We start from the raw sequence: 15,522 nt of genomic DNA on the forward strand, positions 1-15,522 counted from the left end.
ATGCAAAGTCAAGATAATTATATTAGGTTACACAAAAAAAGAATTGTTGACTCAAAAGAGAGGGAGGGACACAAAAAAAAAAAAAGAGTAGTTTTATACATCTCAAAATTTTATCTCAAGTGATATAACATTTATTAATTAGACGGTGAGATGATAGTAATTAATTCATATGAAAGTTGTTAAAATTATTAATTGCTAAATGAATAAGGATACATCTATGCCACAATATTTGGGATAAAATTTTACAAAAAAAAAGGTCTTAGATGTTTAAGGAACAATTTTCCTCATCCATTTATTACTTGCCACATGAGTATGTGTATTTATCATGATTAGTTGAATGATACACATGATAGTGAATAAATGAAAAAGGAATAGTGCTCCAAGAACACTCAAAAATTTCTTAATTTTAGAATGTCTGTTGTTACTAGAAAATAAATGCTCTGACATTGCTAAGCTTTTTGCCTTAACCTTCTAGAATTAGCAATTGACTAAATACAGCATATTAAGCCATAGCTTTTTTTCCCCTTGTTTGAAGGAGGGGACCTGAATTGCATGATTAGGCTTGATGGAGTACCATTCCACTATAAATTGTCCTCTATAAATTATTGTTACCGACATTTAGTATGATCATGATCTTAATTTTAGAATTCATTTTCAATGTTCAAAAGCCAAACAAACTTGATTATCCCCACTTGTCGAGCTATCAATGTCTTGATAATATATCAACTCATTTCAACTTCTTTATGCATTCTTTCTCAGATCTCCAAATATACTTATTGTTTATATGTCCATCGATCCATAGGGGGGTTTCTTTTCTTGTACAGCATGCACACTTGCGGTTGTTATATAATCTCTCTCATACTCATACATTAACATTAACCATCCTTTTAATAATACTATTCTCAATGCACGAAACAACTCTTGAGTCCGTTTCCCTTCTTCTTCCGCAACCATACGGATCACGTGGGTGTCTTTTAACCCGGCCCTTTTTACTTTATTGTCTGAATTGCTACATGCTTATGGTCATTTGTAAATTTGATCGAGACAAGTTTGAGCATATTTTTAATTATAAATATGGGTAGATTTTACTCGGCAAAAACAAAACAAAATTAATTGTTATCAACTTCTTATTCAGATTATATATTATGAGTGATTTAATGTGTTCGGGAAGATGGTCAGCATCTAAATATTGTTAGGAAATTAAAATATATTAAGCTTGAAATCTTGCCGGTAAAGTTTTTTTTTTTTTTTTTTCTCTTCAAATATATCGAATCGTATAGGTATTTATTAAGGTGATTGGCTGATAGCTGCAACCATCATTGCCATGGTTGTTATTTATTTGTTTATTTAGTTCATTACGAAATGGGTTTTGAAGTCTTTAGCGTATTCAGTCAGAATAGTGTTCCAGCCTCTCGGAAATTTAGACAAGTTTGAAAGTAACTTAGCCGGTTCCACTGTTTCCAGCATGTTTGGTTTATTTTTTAAGCAATTTTACGTGCGACTTGCATGTTTTAAAGTTCATCACTTGGATCCAAAAAGCAATCCTTGCGTGCGTTTAGGTTTAATTATATATGAATGTACAACACCGCCAGTTCTTATGTTGATGGCATTCAAAGTTTTACAACACTAGACCATAGCATAATACATATATAATATAGTTAGAAAATAAAGAACGAAATTTAGGGTTACCAGCAACGAAAAAGTTTGAAAATTTTGAAATCTTGCAACCGAAAGTCGGGATGCAAGTGTTTTTCACTCTTTAAACTCAAATACGGGACTTAGTTGTCATCAACACAAATACATGTAAAATTTTTCCTCTATAATTAAAAACAATGGAGTGTGTTTTGTGGTTTTGGCCAGCTGGGTTTTATATATATATTAACATTAAAATTTTGACCAAAAACACCTCTAGCATTGCAAAGCCAGTTTGTCTATTTCTAAAAATTCAAGCAACAAAATAATTAATTGCATAAATTTCATGAAGTTTTATATCATTTGAGCACCTACGCAAAGAGAGGAATGAAATAATTTGTTTTGGGCATTGCCTTTCTAATGGCAGCAAGAAAAAAAAAAATAAAAATAAAAATAAGGACAGCGATTTCCATGCTTTAGAAATTAAATAATGAGGGAAGATGAAGTGTTCAAGTGATGATCAAAGTCTTCACTTCAAACCGACAAACATATTTATTGCAAAGACGCGAGTCTTAATTTGACAATAACACAACTTGACTTCAGTTGCTTTTGGTAGCTGCCCAGCTGTATTTGGTAATATATCATACCGATCCCAAATCATCAGATATATGGACGTGTTGATTAATTTATTAGTGGGAGGGATGTGTCTTTTTCTTTTTTCTTTTTTTCATTTTACAATTTGTAGCTTTCACGATTACTTATTAATTTCAAATTTGTCGGAGTACTTAATTTTCTTATTCTTTTGATAATCTCACTATGATTAATAAATATCAAAATAAATGTCTATGTGATATATTTTTATTTTATAGTATCGATATTTGTTATGGTTGATTAAGACATTCTTGTCAAGTAACTCTTTAGTTGAGTTGGTTGATTTCTTTTTCTCTTGTCTATTATGTGAAAAGTTAAGGGTTTGTTTGATTTTTGTGTAAAGTCTGAATTTTTTTTTTTTTGACATTTACAATTTTTATTTTATTTGTTTTTTTATCACTTATATCTTATTATAAGATGTTGAGATTCAAATGAAAAAAATTAAATATTCTGACTTTTATCTAAATGAAAAAATAAATAAATATAACTTTAATACTTTCTCTCATTAATGTTACTATTAAATAAATTTATTTCCTATTATATGTATTATCCTTTTATTATTTTTTTATGTATCCTTTTTTTGTTATATACATGTATTCAACTATGTTTTTTTTTTTTTTTTGACTTATGAGCATGAGGGATTTTAAGCATAATAGAACTTTAGGTGAATGTGAGTTATAATTTGGTCCATCTTTTCGTGTCTGTATTTACTATTTTTATAATATATTTTGAATTTTATTTAATACATTAATTTTAATTTTAATGATTAAACAATTCTTGATTGACTTATGTCATTAACAAGAAAAAATATCAATATAATATACTAAAAATAACAATATAATATAATATATTATGTATTAGATACATATTTTATTTTTCTAAGATACATATTTTATTTTTAATACTTTGTTAAGGTAAATATTATCATTTTTTTTACTAATCAAATAACTTATTTATAACTTGCCACGTGTTTACCCAAAAAATATAAGTATTGTTAATATTTATGAGGTTATATATGTCAAAATATCATATTTCAAATGTTTTCTTTTTGAAAAACAAACATCTTAACACTTATATTCAGATATTAAAAAAGAAAAATAAATATGTTATTTAGATATATGCATTTAGATCTAATAAAATTTTAGTTAAATTTAGACTCATTCAGATTTTAGACAAAAAAAAAAAAAAAGAATGATGCCTAAATCTCTTCATAATTGTGAGAGCAATATTTGGAAAAAAAAAAAAATTAAGACTCTCTCTTGTAAATTTTTCGAACTACTATTTTGTCTTATACATTAAAAAAAAAAAGTTTTTATTCTGATTTTTCACTGACTGATTCTAACTAAGGGATACATAATTTTCTTGAGGGGAGATGTTTTGGATCAAAGAAGAAAACTACAAATAAAAATTATTGAAAAGAATTTGTATAAGTAAAAAATAAATAAATAAAACTGTTTGAAAACTATTGAGCCAAACCCATATGTATTATCAAGATTAATTATATTTTCATATATATTATATGTAGTTATCATCATCTTATGTTGTCGGTTATAAATTAGTTCAGCTCAAATTTTCAGATCATTTTCACATACGAGAAAAGAAGCGTTAGTTCTCTTGAAACTGCCACTTGCGTTGTTTTATTTTTATTTATAGACAAATCGAAAGAATTAATATTTTATACAACAGTAGACCCGTAGCAAAGCAACATTGGGCACACAAATCAGTCTTCTATGATACTATATGTATATGAATTACAAAGATACTTGAGCCCATAACAATGTCAAATCAAGCTATTGCCTATTTGTGAAACGGTGAACTAATTGTACGATGAAAGAGAAATAAAAATTAATCTAACATACATAATACTTCTACAAGGTGCATCTTTCCAAAATTCAGCTCCAGAAAGTAAATTTAATCAAGCTTTTCTAAGAATTCATACTACTATTCCCTTTTTTTAAAATTTAATGGAGAAATGATATCGATATGTATCCCCTAAATTTGGTGAAACTATCACGTATTAACACCCTTGCAATTCACTATACCCTTTTCTGTTGCTTAAAATTGTTTTTTTTTTTAATACTGTTTATACAGGACTGTAGGTATTACAATTAATATTTACACATAAATTCTACAATTGGGACCTTCATCGTGGCATGTACTCCTCTGAAGCGCTGCCCAAATTCTTCAAACCCTCTCAAATATTTGAGAGCTGTCCACTCTACTCACATTTCGTGAGGAATAGACTGGCTCCACTCAATTATGTGATAATTGAGGAAGGATTGTAAATAAGCCCCATAAATACTTTTATGGAGGCTCGAACCCTTGCACTCATTATTCTAAGTGCAATGGCTCTCCCACTGGACCAAAGACCCATTTGTCTGTTGCTAAAAATTGTTAAAATGACAAGTTAATTACCTTTAACTGATGTGAATGTGATCATTCAATAAAAAATAAATAAAAAATTGCATCTTTATGAAAAGAATTTGATAAGACAGACATAATATGATTTAAATAAGAAATGTAACGTACTCGTAATGGATTTTTTTTTTCTTTAAATATAATAGGGCTATTCCGTCACTTTTAGAGCGGGACTAACTTAATTTTTTTTTTTAATGCTGGTAAATTATAAGAAAATAGTGCTTTTATTTTTCTTTTCTTGGAAAGTTGCTTTTTGTATTGCCTTGAAAAGTTGAAATAGTATAGTGTCTTGGGAAAATTTTAATTTTACTATTTACTACAAATAAATGTAAAATAAAAAAAAGGGACAAAAAACCGTATGTGGTTAGTAAAAATCCAAAGTTAGCGAATTAACTTTTTTTTTTTTCGAGGGCAAGAAAATCAAATTGTTTTCATTTTACAGATACAAACATGTAATTTATTTTTAACATATAAATCGTTTTTCATAAGTGATAGCATATTTTCATTCTAAAAAATGAAAACAATTTTCTTATTATTTATAATTTTTCTTATTGGATTAATTCTAAAAACACGTACGTCAACTAAATGTTTGATAGACTTTATGAATCTATTTCTTATAATTAACAATTACTGATTCCATTTTGCAAGAATTATTGAAATAAGCTTTCAATAATTAAGACCCAAGATACTCTGGGCATAATAAAATAGAAAATGATAAAGAAATAAAAAGTATGATAAAAACATTTATGTGAATTTTTTTAAAATTTCTTTTAATGATTTTTCATTTGTCTTTTAAAAAAAAAAAATTCTCAAAATTAACTAAAAGACAAAATATTTTGTCATTGTTTTGTCCAACTAGCATTGCCCAGATAAACTTGGGCTCTAAAATTAGGACATTGTAACAGGAAAATGCAAAACTTTACACAGAAAGCTATAGGAGCTGGATAGAAGCGAAGAAGAAAGTTATGCTTGTGATCAATCACCAGCTAAAACCCACAACAAAATATCAAAATTGGCATTTTATCAAACACTTAAACACATGGGCTTTAGCCATAAAAGATGCTTCCTCATCCAACAACGCCATGCAACTTTTCTCACAAATGCATCGCCAATCGGTTCCCTCCGATAGTTTCTCTATACTCCACATTCTCAAATCATGCACCCATTTCAACAATCTCACTGTTATTCACCACCTCCACTCTCATATTCTCAAGCTAGGTTTCATTTCCCACGTATATGTGGCCACTTCTCTCGTCCATGCATACGTAGTTACGTCATTCGGGTTCGCACGTAAACTGTTCGATGAATTGCCTGAGAGAAATGCTGTCACGTGGAATACGCTGATAAAAGGGTATTCAAAGTCTGGCAACGTTTGCGAAGCGCGTGACGTCTTCGAACGGATGCCCTTGAGGAATGTTGCATCGTGGTCTGCCATGATTGCTGCGTATTTGAATGCCGGTGATTATGATCCTGGGTTGAAGCTTTTTCGAGAAATGATTAGCAACGTGGGGCTATCACCTGACCGAATGACAATTGGAGCAGTTCTTTCAGGATGTTCTCACTTGGGTTCTGTTGGTTTATTGATGGGGAAATCTGCTCACGGGTTCATAGTAAAAAACGAGTGGGAGTTGAATGAGCAAATTGCAACCATTTTGGTTGACATGTACGCAAAGTGCGGTTTCTTAAAGTATGCCCTCATGGTTTTTGAATTGATGGAGGAAAGGAATGTGATTTCCTGGACTGCATTGATTTGTGGGTCGGCACATCGTGGTTATAGTGAGGATGCATTGTCTTTGTTCGAAATGATGCAAGCAACGGGAGTGAAACCTAATGAAATGACGTTCACAGGGGTTCTTACTGCGTGCGTGCATACGGGGTTAGTGGACGAGGGGCGAAAGTATTTCAAGATGATTGATGAAGAGTATGATTTGGAGCCAAGAATTCAGCATTATGGATGCATGGTTGACTTGTTTGGCAAGGCAGGGTTTTTGGAGGAAGCTTATGAGGTTATTAGAACAATGAGGCTTGAACCCAATGTTATTATCTGGGGTTCTTTCCTGGCTGCTTGTAAGGAGCATAAGCAGTTTGACATGGCTGAAAGAGTGATTAAGCAGGCATTAAGGATGGTAAAGCCAGAGAATGATGGCGGGGTTTTCACTCTTATTTGTGATTTATATACTATGAATGAGAAGTGGGAAGATGCAGAGAGGGTGAGGAAATTAATGCTCAACCAAAATGTGAGGAAGGCTAGGGGATCTAGTGTCATCGCATTACCTGAACCTGATCGTCACAGCAACTGTCATCATCCTAGGAGAATTTGTTATGCTTAATTAGTTCTGCTTTCAGTCGTTGACTCTATTTTGTACATTATTTACATTCTTAAGTTGTTACTGTTGTATAGAAAGAGTTGTCTATCAGTATAATCATTCTTTAGCTAATTTGATTTCAACTTTAATTTTACTGGCGAACGAGCTAAGAGCTCTAACGTGTTTGAACAATACTATCTTGTGCCACTGTGCGAGGAATGATCTTTAATTTTATGACCATCGAACATACTCTCTTACATCTCATACGATCCTATTTTGAGCGAACATAAGAAGATCATTTCAATTTTTTTAAAGAGAAAAAAAGAAAAGAAAAGAAAGAGAACATAAGAAGATGAAATCGAATTACATCCATGGAGGAGGAAGAAATAATTCATCATTGTGCGTTCGTCCTACTACTTGGTAGCATAGAAGTATTTAAAGGCTCCGGCGGTTCGGCCATTGAGTTGAATTTCATACTGAGTCTAGGACCTCTGGGCCAAAGCCAAGCTTTTAATTGTCGTAGGCCGAGTTAGGAGTGGTCTGGTGCTAGCCCAATTACATGTTTTGTTTTGGACTGGATATCTGTCACAATTGTTACAAGCGCAAGTGTTGTTATTCTTATTCTTGTGGCAGTAATCCATCTATCCTGTTTTATAGCTTTCAAAATTCTGGTTGGTGGTGATGAGTTCACTGGCATTTTCAGTTGGAAACTGCTCTCCCACTAAACTCACCACACTCAAAACAAGAAGACTCAGTAGACACTGTAATAAAACAGAGGTATCAGCCATAAAATTCTCAAGCCAGCAGCAGAACAGTTGCCCTCCTCAAAAGCTGCATCAGCTAAATGAGAACCCAACTCCATTTAGGAGAAGAGAAGCAATTGGCTTTGGCTTATGTTTTGGTCTTGTTGATGTTGTTCTGCAAACGCAACCCAGTTCAGCAGCTGAAGCAGCAGCTCCATGTGAACTAACTGTTGCTCCTTCGGGCCTTGCTTTCTGTGATAAAGTAGTGGGGGTTGGCCCTGAGGCTGTCAAAGGACAACTGATTAAGGTAATCAATATCTCTTTTTCTAACCTGTTTCTCTTATGTTCATCCAATTGAATAGTTGGAAAATTATATAATTTTGAAATAGAATAATTCTGCAAAGCAAAGAGAATCTCATTTTAGTTTGCGGTAACTTAAAGCTTAAATTCCAGGCTACTCTAGTTAGAATGTGTTCCTGCACCCTAAGTATTGAAGCTATAATATCAAGAAGTTAGCTGTTGCGTATCTAGTGGTATTTGATTTTTGTCAACGAAACTATGCACAGGCACACTATGTTGGAAAATTGGAGAACGGGAAGGTTTTTGATAGCAGCTACAACCGTGGAAAGCCTCTAATCTTCCGTCTTGGTGTGGGCGAGGTACGTAACCAATGTGCTAACAAGAGTAATAGAGTTAAGAGTTGGAGTTTGGAATTCGATAATAACCAGCTGTCTTTCGAAACTTGTTTTCCAATCTTCATCTGGTGGCTGTGGTTTTACAATGGTAGTAAAACCATAATTTGTCAGTTACTTCCCTATCCATGAGATTTAGCCAGTGACAACCCATCTACATGGATGTATGAAGGTTGGTGATCTATTTTGTTGGTTTTCAATAGGGTTTAAATTCCATCAGAAGCTTGACAATAGTGCTTGATAAAGAAATTGGTTCTACCATTTGTAGTAATAAATGACAAGAAAACTCCTTCTGAGGGGTAGAGTGTGAGTGGGTCAGACAAGGGATTTAACTATTCACAGACTGCAATGTGATCTATATTTTATTTTTATTTTTTAACTCCTGTGTGTGCTTGGAATTTGTCACAAGTGGAAATCATATTTTTCATAATCAAGTTAGGCAACAAACTCAGGAAATATAAATGAAAGATAGGATAATGTTCTTTTTCAATGTAGTTGGTTTCATTGGTAAGACCTCTTGATCTGGTACAAGAGGTTTGGGTTTGAATTCCGCTCACATCAAAGTGTAGGAGGGGTTTGGTTTGTTGAAGTAATACATATTTTGGTTAAACATATTATCTCGACAACTAATAGGAAGTCTTATTTTTAATCAATTGGAATAGGTCATCAAAGGATGGGACCAGGGTATTCTAGGTGGTGATGGAATTCCTCCTATGCTTACAGGTATGACATACTTGTCATTATGCACTTTAAAGTTTTACTGGAATTTGGCCATGAACGATGCTAATGTACTTTCTCCAACTTTCTTTAGGGGGGAAACGCATTTTAAAGATTCCTCCTGAACTTGCATATGGCATGAGAGGTGCGGGGTGCAGAGGAGGTAAGTTCTCATTTTGCCTAAACTCGAGTTTTACATAACTAGATTTGCTTGAATATTGATAAAGATTGAGATGGGTTTCTTTTTATGCGCAGGTTCATGCATCATCCCCCCGGATTCAGTTCTCGTGTTTGATGTGGAGTTTGTAGGCAAGGCATGAGATACGCCTGTGGTATCTTATGAATGACCATTCGATTGTGTTCAAGTAATGAGAGTGAAATATCATTGGATCGTTTATTTCTCGGTTTGTCTTTGTATTCTATTATATTTTACGGGAAATACACGGTCGTAATGTGATCCATGTGCAGAAATGTAGTGAAAGCAGTCAGATCTGTACCAAAAACAATCTTAAATGTTTAAACTTAAGAGAAATGAGCCGATGAATGTATTCAAGAACTCCTGATCAGGAACAATGTCAGAAATATTCGTCATCGATTTGTTTGTGATTCTTTTGGTGTGCGCTTATACAAGTTGCTTACATGAGTGCGAAGAAACACCCACAAAAACTTTAAGATCATCTAAAATGCCGCACACAGTTATGATAGGCTTTTGGTATTACACAAATATAAAGAGAAATAGCGACCAGCAATCTGAGAGGATTATCACCAGCAGTTGCAGTTCACAAGAAAGTCTAGCAACCTGCCATCAAGGTGATAAAACAACCCTTCAAGGATAAGATAAATAAAGTAGCAGAAATGTGAACAACTATAATTTGTAAAAATTAAGTTTATGGAGACTTTAGGATTTTTCATTTATGAAATAAGCTTAGGGGGTAATTCTGACAGTTAAAAAAATATCACTTCGAGTCTTTTGACGGAGTCAGAAAGGGAGCAGACTGTAGAATTTCAATACACTTGGGATGTGTTGACGTTTTTCAATAGATTAAGGGGCCACATGAAATTAACCCTATTTTGTCCAACATATTTTAACCGAACAAACAATTTTGGAAATACCAAACCGACACCGTCTTATCAGTTCTATATTAAAAAACAAGAGGAAGTCCACTTGTCAAAACCCTCGGCGTAAACAGAAACCCTAACGCCACCGGAAGCTGAAGGAAAAAAAATGGCGAAGTCGATGAGATCGAAGAGAGAGAAGAGGCTGAGGGCTATAAGAAGAGAGATAGTTGAGCCTTTCTACGAGAAGAAAGATGAAGCTAAGTTTGCTGCCCAAGAAGCTGCCCTTGCTGCCCCTAAGCTGCCCGTCCGCTCTCCCAAAACAAACTCTATGGAGATAGCCACTCCCACTGCTACCTCAACAGCTGATAACAATATGGGTAAGTTATTAATCTCTTTTTCTTTTAATCCCTTTATATCCTTTTCGAATTATTGCTTAATACTCGTTGCCCACTTGATGGATTTCAATTTAATGCCTTATCTTTATCGAGTCTTAACTGGGTTTATAAGCTTTGCTCATTTGGTATTCATGCATATCATTCTTTTTAAGTATGCCAGTTTTGATGAGGTACCTAGATTTTACTGAGGTTAACAGGACGATATGAAAGTATCTGCCAATGGGATCGTACCAATGTTTCTGTTAACCTCTGGTTATTCTTATTTATACATACGGTTGTTTATTGTACGAGTAACTAACTTTTATGTCATCTTGGCAATTATGTCTATTACCTCGTGTTACTCATGTCACTCCTATGTATGGTAGTGATCATTATCTGAGATGGCTAAATTGTCAAACTGCCAGTAATTATGAGGTTGATGACTTTCTCTCTGTGTTCAAGTAATCTATTGCTGTTCTTTTGTTAAATGTCAATGCTTTACTCAGTGAGCAATCTTATTGTCTCTAAGTAAATGTTTGGCAGGATTCAGTGTCTAATGTTTATGATGTGGGAAAGCATATTTCCCAGACCTTGTATAACCCATTAATAAAAGATTGCTCAAACCCTTTATCAAAGGATAAGGAATTTAGCTGTTTGCAGAATGTGTTTAAAATGTGAGTATAAAATAAAAAGGGAAAATAATATGATTGATGCAGAAGGTAATTAAACTGTTTTAATCATATTAATCTAACAAAGTATGATTAAGAAAAATGTGATTAGTTTTCTTGGCAGGGAGTTAGTTTGCTCCCTGAGCTATTAGTGCTTAAAACTGGCACGTGAGGTCAGTTCAGTTTCACTTATGCATCTCACTTTCTTCTTTCAAGATGCATTGATTAAATGTTGGTGCTTGTTTGTTGACATGCATAAAATTCAATTCAGTTTTAAGCAATTGACACTACTTCAATCATCTTGTGTATTTTTTGGCGTCTCTTTGTTATGTTAGAAATAATTGTGTTATTATGAATGGTTTTTATCCAAATACTATTATACCAAATTGTATGATTCTGTACTTTTTTTCCCTAAACATAATGCCAGATAGTTTTCAAGTATGTACCATGGATTTTGATTTGGTTCTTCTACAGATGTGGAGATGGCTGATGGAAACCAAAGCAAGGGCTCTTTGAAGCCTGTCAGAGGAATAGGGAAGAAGTCCCTAAAGAAGTTGAAGGTGGGAAAGAACAAGCGTCGCGGCAAAGGCAGGAAGAAGCCAAATTTTTAATTACAAATATAGATAGTGATACTGATATTTTTAATGTTTTGTATGATGCGGAATTTTTTTAATTTCTTACTAAGTGTCATTAACAGTTGGGAGATAATGAGAGTGTTGGAAGGATTTTTGACATGTAATTTTTTGGTGAGACTGAGGCTTGTAACTTATTGCATACGAAGTTGAATGTGCATTTTTTTGAGCTATTATTGTGGCCTTGATGTTTCAGGAATTTGAGGTAAACTTGAAAGCATGGACTGAGCTTGTTGGGCAAGCATGCCCTTTGATAGCTTGATGCTGCTTAGAACATCAAAGGATTGGCTTCACATCAATGTAATATATATGAATTCCATAGCTATCTTCCCTTAGAAATGTGATTGAGCTATATATTTGGTGCAGCGTTGAAATGAATTGACATGTGAAATTGTCAAAGTATATTCAAGGAGATGAAACAAAGGACCGTTTTGTAGAAAAAATGATATATTACATTCTGTGTGTTGTAGAACAAGTATTTCGGACCATCTCCGTCTTTATTGCCTTTGCAGTTTTAGCTAGAAGTTAGTGTAACGGACTGTGTTTCCCTGGGCATTTGGTAGGCAGAGGAGCTCCGCAGAGCAATGGATTACCCTCATAAATGGAGGGGTCCTTGAAATTTGGCAGTGAAGGAATTTTTCCTGCCAAATTGTTGAAAGACAAGTTCAACTTACTTAAAGAGGCCAAAGATGACAAGCTTTGAGGAATTGCTCCCGAAAGTTGGTTATGAGATAAATTCAAAATGTGCAATGCCGAAAGATTTCCAATCTCATCAGGGATTTGTCCTGTTAGATTATTCCATGAAAGATCGATGCTGTTGACATCTGCAATAATGTTGCTATACTCTGGATTCCTTCCTTTCACCACCCTCCAGATCAGCTGTTGAAATACCTCACTGTTATTGCCATACACCAATGCAGACAGATTTCCTATGCACCTGGGAATGGCCCCTGAAAAATTGTTGTGTGAAAGGTCTATGATGTGAAGATTTTGGAGATTGCATAGACGCTGTGGGATGTCTCCACTGAGCAAGTTTGATCGAAGACGGAGCATAAAGAAAGAAGATAAATTTTCTGATATCCATAAGGGTAGACTTCCTGACAATTGGTTTCCTCCAAGATCAATGCTGGTCAATCCTGTGCAGTTTTGCAGGGAATATGGGATTCCGCCACTAAGATTATTATTGCTCAACAGCAATACACTGAGGGAACGTAGGGAATCAAATGAACTTGGGATGCTGCCAGTCAAAGAATTGTTTGATATATCAATGCCCCAAAACATCTGTGAATGGTACCAACAGTTGGGGAATTCACCAGACAACTTATTGCTTCTAATGGAAAGAATTTGCAGGTCCTCCAAATTGCAAACGGATGAAGGGATTCTGCCGCTAAGCTGATTCCAAGAAAGATACAGTCTCTGCAGTCTTGGCATCAGACTACCAATGTTTTCAGGTAGAGGTCCTGAAAAACGGTTGTCCTGGAGAAACAGTTCATCTGCATTTGTAGACCAAAGTGGGAGAGTACCCTCAAAGTGATTGGAACTCAAATCAATGGATCGTAAATTCGGAGAATTCATCTGCCTTGGCAACTTCCCCTTGATTTGGTTATTCGACAGAATTAGATAAGTGATCTCAGAAGATAATTTTGAAAACCAGTCCCCTGGAATAGTGTCTGAGATTCCTACATTTCTAAGAATGACAGAGGTGAGCTCAGTTTGAACTTGAAGCCATACAGGAAAGGAAGGACCAACCTGGCAGTTTTCGATTTGGATAGATTTGAGCCTGAAAGGAGGAACCCAATTGTAAGAAACATTGAAAACAAATTTTTTTGCTGGTTCTGTTGTGAGACGGAAGCTTTCTAATCTTTTAAGGTTCATGAACTGAGATTCTTGTAAGATGCCTTCCCAGGAATTTTGGAGAAGGTTTGCATCAACTAGCTCTGAGAGTTTTCCAAAACTTTCAGAAATTGTTCCATTCATCCCGTTGTAGGAGAGATCCAGTTTTCTCAATGATGACAAGTTTCCTATTGATGATGGAATTGAACCCCAGAAAGAATTGCCGGAGAGGCGAAGATATTGCAAATTCTTCAGGTTTCCTAATGATTTGGGCAGTTCTCCTTCCAGTGAGTTAGAACTTAGATCAAGATATTCTAGGTTGTTTGGCCTGCCAGAGAAACCATCAAAGAACTCATGAACCTCACCGTTTAAATTATTTGCAGAAAGATCTAGACTCTTCAACCTTCTGAGAATGCCAAAGAGTTTAGGGAGTTGACCTCCAAGGTCCAAATTATTAGATAAATCAAGTACTTCAAGCAGTTTCAAGTTTGCAAATTCATTAGGAATGTGACCAATGAAAAAGTTCCATCTGAGATAGAGCTTTGTAAGGCTAGTAAGACTGAAAAACCATGGAGGGATAGCAGAATTGAAAGAATTTTCTGACAAATCAAGGACTGAAATAGAGGTGAAGTTGATGAATGGCAATGAAAGCGGAATGCCTTGAAGCTGACAATAATGTAACCGTAACTCCACCAGGGAAGGAAGCATATTGACTGCTTGCAGCCAATCTGCTACTACGTGGTCCAGTTTCACAAATCCCAGGTTAAGGAGTTTCAAAGAAGAAAGACCTGAGAGCCAGTTCAGGTTCTGTGCATGCAATTCCAAAGAACCAGAATTGCTGCTGAATGAATCTGCATAGAGATCAAGGTATTGCAAGCTCGACAAACTTCCAAGCTGGGGAGGAATCTCTCCAGAAAATGATGAAAAGGACAGATTGAGATAACTCAAGTTTTTGAGCTGACCAAAGAACTCAGGAATCTCAGCACCTTCAAAATCATTCAAGCTCAAGTCCAAAGTATCCAAGTACTTCAAATGCAACAAAGAAGGATTGATCTTACCACCCAAACAAGACCCTTTATAAGCCGTGGAATCGCCTACTCCACCATTGATAAACTGGTAGAGATTCCTGAGGTTGAGTTGTGTGACATGACCACTTTGGTTGTTGCAGTAAACACCATTCCATTTGCAGCAGTCTTGACCCACCCAAGAAGAGAGCCTTCCAGAAGGGTCAGTGAGACTCTCCTTGAAGGCAAGAAGCCCCTCTCTTTCGGCATCTAAGCACAAGACTTCGACATTAGCATCAGCTAAACAGTGTTTAATGGTACCACCTAGATACGAAGACAGAGAAAACAAAATGAGGAATATGCAAATGCTTTTAAAATGATCTGAGCTGAAACCAGTACAAGCAGCCATAGGTTTTGACAAATTTTTGTTTATAGCTAAAGCTATTGCACACAAGCAAATTTATACAACAAGCTTTTGAGTTTGGACTATAGAAGAAAATAATAATGGGAAATATAGTGTCGGCTCTGTTCATTTGCTAGGTGCCATGCGCATTTGCAGAAGTGGTGTGAACTAACTTGCCAACTGCGTATAATTTTGACATAGTATGAATTCACTAGCTGAAGGGATAATATATTTTAGAACAACATTGGCCTGGTGCTTGGAAAACAACAAAGCTTGGAGAGGAGTGGCTGATTGAGTTTGGATTTTTATAAAATATTTAAAATGTACTATAGACCTGTAAACACATGTTGAATCTTAACTTAATAGCTAAAATATATAATATGAACATGC

The 15,522-nt window shown here is 34.7% G+C and overlaps 4 protein-coding genes across 4 annotated transcripts; 3 read left to right on the forward strand and 1 right to left on the reverse strand.

The window, feature by feature from the left end:
• The first annotated feature begins 5,598 nt into the window (after positions 1 to 5,598).
• On the forward strand, positions 5,599 to 7,142 carry LOC18051463 (pentatricopeptide repeat-containing protein At5g66520). The gene has a single exon (XM_006448522.2). The coding sequence runs from the start codon at positions 5,667 to 5,669 to the stop codon at positions 7,029 to 7,031; it is 1,365 nt and encodes a 454-aa protein (XP_006448585.1). The 5' UTR covers positions 5,599 to 5,666; the 3' UTR covers positions 7,032 to 7,142.
• Positions 7,143 to 7,661: 519 nt separating this feature from the next.
• Positions 7,662 to 9,647, forward strand: LOC18051464 (peptidyl-prolyl cis-trans isomerase FKBP13, chloroplastic). The gene is made up of 5 exons (XM_006448523.2): positions 7,662 to 8,057; positions 8,317 to 8,409; positions 9,105 to 9,165; positions 9,254 to 9,322; positions 9,415 to 9,647. The coding sequence occupies exons 1-5, from the start codon at positions 7,689 to 7,691 to the stop codon at positions 9,477 to 9,479; spliced, it is 657 nt and encodes a 218-aa protein (XP_006448586.1). The 5' UTR covers positions 7,662 to 7,688; the 3' UTR covers positions 9,480 to 9,647.
• A 639-nt stretch (positions 9,648 to 10,286) lies between these two features.
• On the forward strand, positions 10,287 to 12,064 carry LOC18051465. The gene is made up of 2 exons (XM_006448524.2): positions 10,287 to 10,595; positions 11,735 to 12,064. Exons 1-2 carry the CDS (start codon positions 10,385 to 10,387, stop codon positions 11,869 to 11,871), a joined length of 348 nt encoding a protein of 115 aa, XP_006448587.1. The 5' UTR covers positions 10,287 to 10,384; the 3' UTR covers positions 11,872 to 12,064.
• Positions 12,065 to 12,417: 353 nt separating this feature from the next.
• Positions 12,418 to 15,138, reverse strand: LOC18051466 (receptor-like protein EIX1). The gene has a single exon (XM_024190946.1). It carries the CDS (start codon positions 15,136 to 15,138, stop codon positions 12,418 to 12,420), a length of 2,721 nt encoding a protein of 906 aa, XP_024046714.1.
• Positions 15,139 to 15,522: the final 384 nt, after the last annotated feature.

The sequence above is a fragment of the Citrus clementina genome, unplaced genomic scaffold, assembly GCF_000493195.1.
Source record: "Citrus clementina cultivar Clemenules unplaced genomic scaffold, Citrus_clementina_v1.0 scaffold_2, whole genome shotgun sequence".
Lineage (NCBI taxonomy): Eukaryota > Viridiplantae > Streptophyta > Magnoliopsida > Sapindales > Rutaceae > Citrus > Citrus x clementina.